General features: G+C 42.7%; 1 protein-coding gene across 3 annotated transcripts in view; it reads left to right on the top strand.

Moving 5' to 3' along the window:
* The window catches only part of STX1A (syntaxin 1A), a 124,176-nt gene that overhangs the window by 97,288 nt on the left and 15,885 nt on the right, over positions 1-11,003 (top strand). For all 3 annotated transcript variants that reach the window (XM_018557160.1, XM_018557162.1, XM_018557161.1), the window contains exons 4-6: positions 4,754-4,828; positions 7,360-7,433; positions 10,110-10,218. In XM_018557160.1, the coding sequence (XP_018412662.1) occupies positions 4,754-4,828; positions 7,360-7,433; positions 10,110-10,218 (258 nt within the window). The remainder of the gene's footprint in view (positions 1-4,753; positions 4,829-7,359; positions 7,434-10,109; positions 10,219-11,003) is intronic.

Here is an 11,003-nt window from a genome sequence, read left to right as displayed (position 1 = left end):
CTAGAGAAATTGTATAATGATACATGAATATTGTATATATTTCTATATACAATTTATTGAACAATTTGTACAACAAAAGTTGACTGAGCAGCAGTGAATGCAGGATGTGAATATTTCTCATTGTCTTTCATGGATCTGAGCACCTCAGGGACATTACATTCCCATTGTTTAATGGGTTCTCTAATTTTGTCTGCTGTGGCGAGTTGATTATTTGGGTCACCATAAGTAAGTGGGGCTCACATTCTCTTTATTTAAATGGTTAAAGAAGAACTGGGCAAATCAAATATTATCCCTTACAGTTGGGCTACCCCCACACTGCAAGTGTTAAGTGCTCGTTGTGTCTAAGGAGCTAAAAAACCAAAAAACTTTGGGGCAGTTTGTGAGCTTGAAGCTCTCACTCAAAGATGGTGATATTTCCATTCATTAAATAATGGGGAAGGACACAGATATTCACCAATTCACGCCAACCAGGTTCATGGATTCTGCAGTCTTTACCTCCTTTATGAGCAAAGTTGACCATGCAGGAAGATATAGGGGGTGAGCTATTAACCAATTGCATAGCTAAGAGCTTTGCAAATGATACTTGCTGTGCATTATGGCAACTAGATAGAGCCAAGGAGCATCAGAGTTTCCTATGCTCTTCGGTTCCACCTGTGGCCATAATATACTGCAAATCTCATTTGCATAGCTGTTTGCTTTACAGAAATTTTCTAAAACACCCCCTATATCTTCCTGCATGGTCAACTTTGCTCATAAAGAAGGTAAATACTGCAGATTCCATGACCCTGGTTGGCGTGTTTCTGATCTTGATTGATATTTGTGTCCTCCCCCATTATTTCACCAATGAAAATATCACCATATCTAAGAGTGAGAGGTTCATGCTCACAGGTTTTTATATAGAGTAAGGTAGTTTTTTTGCATTGGTTTAATAAATGTATCACTATGGCACTTTGCAAGTGTATTCATGTATTCAAGGCATCCCATCATATTTTTTAACAATAGGTATCTTCATTAGTTATATTCTTATTATATTAGTTTGAAACTAGAAAAAAAAAAGGGGGAAAGCGAAGCTAGCCAGCAAAAAAAGGTATGCAACTATATATAGTGTTGTATCTCATGGGGAGTGTGGTAGTGAGAGCCCAGCACATTTGTTCTCAGTCTCCTGCCAGCATTGTGTTGCCATTAGGTGGAGCTCTTACTGTCACCGTGTAAGATCATCCATTTGTTTTTTATCATGGGGAAATCAGCCGGATGAGTGTGCCTACATAGCAGAGGGAATAGATCTGACAACTAAGCTGGTGAGATATAGCCACCTGAGTCCCCAAGAGCTAAAAATAACCAGCGTGTGATTCCACTCTGCAGCACCCACCAATATCTGAGACATCCTTTTATTGTCTACTGATCTATTAATTATTTTTTGCTGAGATTTTGCTTTATTTTAAATAGTTCTACGGACAGAGTGATCACTTTGTCTTGTGACGATCTCTGCAGTACAGTGACAACTCAGTAGAGTGCAGTATGAATAAAATTACCTTCGTTGGGACATAAAGGAACATCACTTTTTAAAATGTATGATTCATACTTCTTGACAAAGAGCGCTACCATGGCTGAGCTATCATTTCCTAAATAGCATTTTTCTTTCTGCTTTTCAGACTAGTGTTAAATCATTACTCTATAACAATTGCGTGTGGGTTATGGGTAATGTCACAAAAGTACATTAGTGGGCTGTATTTATTTGAAGTTAAATTGTCTCAGAATTGCACGGATTTTACATTGATAACTAGGTGCCCAGACCAATTTAGCAGTAGTGCCTGTTAACTTTAAATGTGTCTAAGGCCAAGAACAATCATTTAAAGTACTACTAAAGGCTAGGTGTTTTCCTACCTTAATGCATTTTCTGCATTAGCGTAAAAAATGACCGGTACCTTTCCATGCTCCAAACCCCCACTTACCTATGGTTTATCTGTAAAAAATAAGTCAAGTCAACTGGTCTTGCTGTATTTGTCTTGAAGACGTTTCATTGGTTATCCGACCAGCTTTCTCAATTCGGAATTTAGAAAGATAGTTGGATGACCAGTGAAACGTATTCAAGAACAATACAGCAAGTCCAGTTGCCTTGACCTATTTTTTACAGATATACCATGACCTGGATGAATGAGAACCCTTACAGACACTTACCTTTGGTTGCTTGTCACCTCTGCCAAGTCCAGGAAGATCTGTGTCGTTCCCTGAATTTCCTGGTTTTGGAGGAGGGTAATGAGGGTAGTGGAGCCATAAGCTCTTGTTGCTGTCAGTCAAACTGCTGGGAGGAAAGCGGGGGCGTGGCTTGCCACGTGCTGTGTGTGTCTATGGACACACACAGCTAGGCGCACGTTACAGCCAGAAACGCCCACGCACAGGTGTCTCTTCAGCAGCCAGCTAGTTGAAGGAGACAGGCATGAGGCTCGCAATTTGGGGACTTTGTTTCTTTTTAACATTTTTAATTTAAAAAATAACTTTTTTGTTACTATTTTAACACACTGTACTGGCTTTTCATAGAAGAGTGCACAGAGAATGAAAACCGCTAAGCTCTCGCTCACAGCTGGGCTTTTTGTCACGCAAAGCTAGGTGTGACCAAATGCTCGACAAGAAATTTCCCATTCATTTCTATGGTCCCTGTTCACATCTCACAGGGTTATTCACAAAAGGGTGAAGAGTTTGGAGAAGGCAGAGGAAGTGAACAATCTAGGGCAGGGGTGCCCATAAGGTCGATCGCGATCTACCAGTCGATCGCGTAGCGATCACTGGTAGATCGCCATGTCCTCTCCTCCCGACGCTTCTCTGGATCCCCGCTGCTTTACATCACCTCCTGTTCATTCATAAGTTTCTCAATGGGGAGAAGCACTCTGTACAGAGGCTCCTCCCCATTCAGAAACAGCTTGATAGTAAAATATTTTCTGAATGAATGGGAAGCCTCTGTGCTTTCCATTCATTTAGAACAGAGGCTGCAGAAAAAGAGATTGAGGACTTTGTGTCCTCAATTTCTTTTTCTATTTTAAAAGGGAAATATCAGGGGGCTTTTTAGACCCCTAATATTTCCCCGAAGCCCCCCCAAAAGTAAAAAAAAAATTATGAAAATTTAAAATAAATAACAATTAATAATGAAAATAAAATAAAAAATAGTAAAAAATAAATTTAAAAAACTTTGTTTTTTTTCCTTGCCTCAGGCGCAAAAGGAGCTGGCTACTGCTATGCTCCCGTGGTGCTCGTGCGGCTGCCGGCTGAATGTGTCAGACGCTGCAGATGGAAAGGTGCAGGACACCCCATGTGCAACGTCGGCAACACGAGCACCACGGGAGGACAGGACGCCGGGACCTGTAATGTACTTGAATGCACTGGAATGTAAGCAGGCCGACTCCCTGCGTCCCGGTGCGGGAGGGGGTGTGGAGCTGTATTGAAGTCAATGGTATCTCCCACAGTGCGATCGCCCGCACTCGGAACGCAGGCACATTAGTGCCTGCATTCCGGTCCAGTGCGATGTGCAAAAATAGTGCTTGCAGCATTTTTGCGGATCGCACTGGACTGGAACACAGGCACTAATGCAGGCGATCGCACTGTGGGCGAGGGGCCTGCCTGCGCAGCCCACGCCCCCTCCTGCCCCTGAATGCAGGTGTTTTTTCGTTGGTAGATCTCAATGAGCTCGTCATTTGAAAAGTAGATCTCCAGACGAAAAATAGTGGGCGCCCCTGATCTAGGGCAACAGGGCTGATTTAGAAACATTCTCCATTTCAGCTCACTTTCTAGTTCCGTTCTGTTGTCCTAGATTGTTGACTTCTCTGGCCTTCTCCAAACTCTTCACCCTTTTGTGAATAACCGCCTCAGTGTCTTGTCACAAAAAGAAAAAACAGCTGACCTGGAAAAAGTACATGAGCTACTTTTTAGAAGATTAGAGCGCTTTTTGGTCAAATAGGCTTTAATGGGAACCACGTTCAAGCCTTTTTGAATGTTTTGTCACACAAAGTTTCCCTTTAAAGTTTTTTCGACCAAAAAGTTTTGTAATCTGTAATTACAGATGGGGACATGTAAGGGTTTTAAATTAGACAGACACACTTAACATGTATGCAGGCAGTGCCGGGCTTTCTTTTTAGAAAGCCAAACATGCTCCGCAAAGTGTTTTTGAAAGTAATAAAAAAACAATTTTAAATCATATTATACATTTGTAAATATCAGAGTGCAAGTAACCAAATCCATTATTGTTTCCCTTTAAAACTAAAGATTTACAGGGTTATTCACAAAAGGGTGAAGAGTTTGAAGAAGGCAGGAGAAGTGAACAATCTAGGACAACATAGCTGAATTGGAGATTTTTTCCAAATCAGCAATTTTGGCCTAATTGTTCACGTCTCCGGCCATCTCCAAACTCTTCACCTTTTAGTGAATAACCCTGTAAGTGACGGGGCAGAGGTGACCGAAGCACTTTTGAGCTGGGGATACATGAGGACTTTGCCTTATTTTTGGTAAACACTGACATGCCTAGTAGCAATAGGTGATGACATCATAGTGTATTCATACAGTTATAATGTACTGTACTTCATGCATATATTAATGTTCTATTTTTGAAGGATGCATATGTATAAAAGAACTGAGCTGCTGTGTCTGTCTCTGTGTCTGTCTCTCAGCACTCTCTCCCTGCCGCTTGCTGCTATTTCTTCCTGTATATAATAGGACAGCTGCTGCTTGTCATCACATGTTCTCAGCCTGCTGCTTCTCTCCACAGAAACCAAGGCAGAATTGGAAGAGTTGATGTCGGACATCAAAAAGACAGCCAACAAGGTTCGCTCCAAGCTGAAGAGTGAGTGATTGCCGCTTCTCTCTCCACCTTTGTTCTCACATATCCAAGCTCTACAAGTGTGAGAAGTACAGATTTCTGCAGTGCAGCCTTCCATGCACTGCTGTGGTTAGGGATGGGGAAAAACATGCTTTTTCTTTATTCCTACGATGTGAATTCTAATAATGAAAAACATCCCATTATTATTATTACTGTTGTACCGTATATACTCGAGTATAAGCCGAGTTTTTCAGCCCATTTTTTTGTGCTGAAAAATGCCCCCCTCGGCTTATACTCGAGTCAGCGTCTCGAGCACTGAGGAAAGTGAGTACGCTGGTCATGTTTCTTCTTACTTACCTCGCTGTGGGGGCAATTGCCACCCTGCCCCCGGGCCTAGTCCGCCCCTGGGTCAGACTAATCCAGCACGTTATTAATATGAGTGCCCCACTCAATATGGCCGCAAGCGAGGGGCATACTGAGTGGGGCAACTCAGATTAATAACGTCCAATAGATGTGGACTGGAAGGGGGGGCTCTTTACGACTGCTCAGAATCACACCGCTGAACGATCACCTCTTCTCCCGACCGCTCCAGCTCCAGGAATCGGGCACTCACAGAGGCAGCTACGATCACACCTGTCAGCATTCCCTCTCTCTGCTCCCGGCCGCTGCAGCTTCAGAGAGGCCAGAAGGAGAGAGAGGGAGCGATAACGGGTGTAATCAGAGCCGCCTCTCTGAGTGGAGCTCAAGCGGCCGGGACGAAAGAGAGTGAGCGCAGAGAGCTAGCTCCGGCTCTGGATGGAACACTACCCCCGCGGCAATCGCTCGCTCGCTTCTGTTCTCTCTTCTCCTTCTTTGGCTCGGCTGCTCTGTAGCTGCAGCAGGCGAGAAAGAGAAGAGAAAACAGAAGCGAGTGATTGCTGCGGCGGTAGCGTTCCATCCCTAGTCCCGCCGGCGAGGCACCATTGCTGACATTCCACTCGCCCCCCCCCGCAATTTTCACTCGCTAATTGCAAGGGGGCGAGTGGAAATTTTGAGGCCTGGGTTAAATGATCCGTAGTACATGATATGTAGCCCAGTTTTTTGTGGTAAAATTAGGTACCTCGGCTTATATTCGGGTCGGCTTATACTCGAGTATATACGGTATATTGTATTATGTGCGATAAAGTGGACCTGTCAGGACTGAAATATCTTGTTGAATCAGTTTGAAGGACGTTTAGAAATGTTCTAGTGTATTTGTATATTTGCATAGCTGTCTCTTTAACCAAAACATGAATTATAAATTATATGAAAGTGTATCTAAAGCCAATACTTTTTTTCTAAACCTAAGATAATCATGGGGATGCTTGAAATATTAATGCAACTTTGAATGCTCTCGGAGGGGCAGTGAGCAGCAATGGCGTCACTAGGGTGGGTGCAGCCCGCACTGGGTGACACCATGAGAGGGGGTGACACCCAAATGACTGACAGTCATTTGGGTGTCACCCCCTCTGAAAAGTCGGGGGCACTCAGTCATGGACTGAGACCCCGACAGCTGCATGAGAGAGGAGGGGACCCGGCGGCATAGCTTATCCCGCTGGATGAATGTCACTTCCTCTCTCTGCCGGTGTCCATCGCTGAGATGGCTGCCGGCAGTTAAGTGCGCATGACAACGTCATGTGCTTGCGTAATGACGCCACATGGGTGTGTGATGACGTCCTAGCTGGTGACACCCGGCAGCCGCACCGGGTGACACCTGGCCTGGGGACACCTCTGGTGAGCAAGACATTACATAAGCAGGGGGGTGAGAATTTAAGAAAGTCCTATCCAGAAACAGGTGCCATGTGTGCAAGGAAGCAAAATTAGTAGGGATGCACCGATTCTGATACTAGTATCAGTATCTGTGTCCATAACGAGTATTTGGGCGAGTACTCATACCCAAATGCTCCGATACTTATCATGATACCGGAACTTCAAATCAGAGGGATATTTCCTCTAACCGGCAGTGCTGCAAGGGAACATGGAAGCTGGCTCCATGCTGTTCAGCCGGCTCGAAGCTGTTTGGCCGCGAAGCCGGCTCCATGCTGTTTGGCTGGTTCAATGCTAATTGGCTGGGAAGTAATGACCCGCCTCCCGGCTTCCTGATTGCCCAGGAAGCCGGCTCCATGCAGATTGGCTGGGAAGCCAGCTTCCTGGCCAACCAGCATGCAGCCGACCAAACAGCATGGAGCCGGCTTCCGGGGATATCAAGAAGCCGGGCTGCGGGTAATGACATGGTTATGCTTATGGTCATGATGAACAGGGCATGCCATAGCCCTCCAGCCCTGGGTAGTGAAATCAGGCAGTGTTTATACATGGGAGGTAGGATATTTACTTAGCAATGATAAACATACATTTTAAAACACATCTTGATAGGTCATTTTCGTGATAGTGGATGACTGTTCTTCTCAATTGGAGGTCCAGCAGAAGCTCCACACATTATATTATAATGACATTAGAAATGGCTATTATTGTTGACTTCCTTTTTACATGACAATGAAATTCCTGTCTAAACTAGAACCTTGTGTCCTCTCTGCCAGATATTGAACAAAGTATCGAACAAGAGGAAGCCATGAACCGCTCCTCTGCTGATTTGCGCATCCGGAAGACACAGGTATTAGGCCAGGGATGTGTCACAAAATCCCACTTGTGAGCTGAATGATTTATGACTTGGCTGTTATAAAACAGTTCATATGAGTTTACCATGCACGCCTGTTGTAGAGAAGTGACAAGGGACTTCATGGTGCTTTTCCACAAGGCTGATCACGAGTTTAAAACCCTTGACATTTTTTACAAATGTGACTGCCATGCAAAGCAAGTTATTATACTGTTGCAGCACATATCACCTGTTATACTGTTGACAAGCCCTTGTCACCTCCTCCCATGCACACTTCCAAGATTTCACCTAGAGGACTTCTCCAAAGTCTCTCCCTTCATAACCCCTAACCCCACATATATAAATCCTATGTAATAATAATATAAATGCTGTTTAACATTGAGATGTGCTGTACTTGATGTAAATTGGTACAATTGTATGTGCATTATCATTTGTTTTCAATGCTTTTGACTTGCTTTAATATGCATTTAGGTTGCATTGGGCATAGAACAGATATGTGGGCACTAAAACACAGTATTCAGTATGTTACATGCACCGCCATTTACTTGTATGGTACCTTTGCTCCTGCTAATGTACACTAATACCATGAGTGGCAGGATCTCGAGCCCGATCACACTGATGCATTGCGATAAAACATGCATATTACCATGCATTACTGAAATGCATGATGTGGTTTGTATTTTAGGTGGCATTTTAGAATGGCACATGCATCTCATAAAAATCTTTTTTAAAAACCCCGTACCTTAAAGTTTATGAATAGCCAAAACATTTGAAAACTTTTTTTAGTTTTGGATGAAGTAGGGAAGGTTTAGATCTCCTGTCAAGTTTTTGTTGCTCTCTGAGTGGGAGATTCACCCCTTTATCTATATGTTCTGGTGACCATTATTACTGAAACAGAAAGTGAGGAGGAAGTCCAAAATGTTTGAGTAGTCTCCAGAACAGGATGTAAGAGGAAATCTTCCAGGTGGGACACAAGTGTTCTGGTTAGACCTGTCTAAGAGGAGATTTCCTCGCAGGTCCTGTTTCATTTCTGGGACAGAAAATGAAGGGGAATCTCCACAGTGGGTCCACAAAAATAAACTGACCGGTTTTTTAAAAAGTTTTTTGCCATGCATCAACTTTTAGCTGAACTCCAGGTATAAAGTATTTTGCATACTTACATACATTGGCCCAGCTTTCCATGCCTAGTATTTTTATCAATAAACATGTTATCTGATTGGAAAAGGGATAGATGGTGATGTCACTGTGCCTTGTCCAATTAGAGAACGCCTTGTATCTGTTGACTAGGGGTTCTCTGAATGGCCACTGTGCTGAGCAAGTGACCCTATGTGTTTTCAGAGCTAAGGGGAACTCGATCAGCACAGCACAGTACATGATGTGGAAAGACCACAGCCAGCACTGTGGTAGCTACAGTGAGAATTCCCAGTACTACTATTGGAAGATTTCCCTTCTATTCTTGTTCTAGTGGCAAATCAAAATTGTGGAATTTCCCTCACCATGACAATAGTCAAGAAAGACACTTTAAGTGGATGAAACCAATCAGTGGGGACAGGCAGCAATGAAAAATTACAGTGGGCACTGGGTGTGCAAGGAGGAAAGCTCAAGAAGGAGAACATATAAAGTCCAGATTTAATTTTATTTCAAGTCTTCTATTGTAAAAAGCCAAGGCATTACCGACAAATGGAGCGATTTTATAGTTATTACTCTTCAGGATTCCACCAGGCTTATCAGTCCAGTAATAGTTTATTTAGCTGTGCCAAGCCCTGATAAAGGAGGACCCTTAGAACTTCTGAGACATGTTGGTTTTTATGATAAAAGCATCTGAATAACGTGAAATCTGGACATGATATGTTCTGCTTTTGGTGCTTACTTCCTTGCGCACCCAGTCCCTACTCAACCAAGGAGCTAACCTTTGGCCACCACTCCTAGAAAAGCTGCTTAAAGTAACACGAAACTCAGGAGTTAAATATTTAAAATGCATTCAAGTATGTATTCAAGATGCATTCAAATGCAACCTAACTATTAACAAAAATGTAGCTGATTTGTGTGCCACTCACCTGTAGATCCTCAAATCATCTCTGAATTGGTGGTGACACTGTCCTTCCTTCTGGCGGCTGACTACATTTGTTCCCCATGGTCCGTGTTTGTGTTGTAAAGTAGTCACCGCTCCAAGCTGGCTCCCATGATGGACTACAATCTCAATACAAATTAGTAAATTAAACGTAAGATTGTAGTCCATCACGGGAGTGAGCTTGGAGCGGTGGGTACCTTACAACACACACAGGGACCATGGGGAACAAAAGTAGCCACCCTCCAGAAGGAAGGACAGTGTCAGCACCAATTCAGAGATGATTTGAGGGTCTACAGCTGAGTGATGCAAAAATAAGCTACATTTTTGTTAATAGTTAAGGTACTTGAATGCATTTTTCAGATTTAACTCCTGAGTTTAGTGTTAATTTCACACTGCTCAGGACCAGAGTGCAAACAGCTACTGTGTCAGGATATCCGGTGCCCCACACCTTTCTTTAACTTCTGAGCATTGAAAACCTGACAGGAATTCTAATCCTTCCCCACTCAATCCATACCTAAAAAAAAAAAGATGTTTTGGCTCTCAATACACTTTTTAATTCTTCTAGCTTTACTAAATTCATTTGGTCACTTTTGTCTTCCCAGCATTCAACACTGTCTCGTAAGTTTGTAGAAGTGATGTCGGAATATAATGCTACGCAGTCTGATTATCGTGAGCGCTGCAAAGGTCGCATCCAGAGACAGCTAGAAATCAGTAAGTTTTAGTCCTTTGCAATGTTGTAATGAAATAGATAGAGATGAAATATTCCTTTGCGAGTCAAAACTTAGGTGAAGCAAAGATTCATTTGCCATTACTGCAGCAGCGGGGGGGTCATAAGCTTGACTTTACCTTTTCTTCACCTTTTACTTAAACATTATAATGAACATACTTTATGGTTGGGGAAATTCATGTCTTCTTTATCCTTGTGTAAACCCTTTGCTGCGTGTTGAATGGTATACATAGGCATGACTTACAATAGGTCATGTGACTCATCAACCATCACTCTGTGACTCTCGAGATGTCACAAATGTTCATGTATCCAGCTTCTTGTACAGAACCTACTAGTTGAAGATGTATGGTGATGGAATATGAAAGAGCTTGGCTTATGACCGATGTGATGCGGCCACTTTTCTGACAAAAGGACATTTTGTCTTTTTCATCATCTGCATGTGTTGCATTACCACCAGGAAATAAAATTGATTTTTATTTGGATTGCATGTAATGGACATACACAAAATAGTCCAAAATGGTGAAGTGACATCGGGAAAATAACTTTAAAAATTGAAAAAAAACGAGAAGTAGTGCATGCATATGTATTTACGCTACATATCTTCTGGTGCAATCAATTACCTTCAGAAGTCACAAAAAGATGGTTAAAGACCATCTGTGCGCACTCTAAGTGTCACACGATCTCAGTGTGTGTATATATATATAGATAGATAGATAGATAGATAGATAGATAGATAGATAGATAGATATATCTATATATATATATCTAT

This window comes from Nanorana parkeri, unplaced genomic scaffold (assembly GCF_000935625.1).
Source record: "Nanorana parkeri isolate BGI_ZX_2015 unplaced genomic scaffold, ASM93562v1 scaffold269, whole genome shotgun sequence".
NCBI classification, from domain to species: Eukaryota; Metazoa; Chordata; class Amphibia; order Anura; family Dicroglossidae; genus Nanorana; species Nanorana parkeri.
This window is presented reverse-complemented; position numbering and strand designations above follow the sequence as displayed.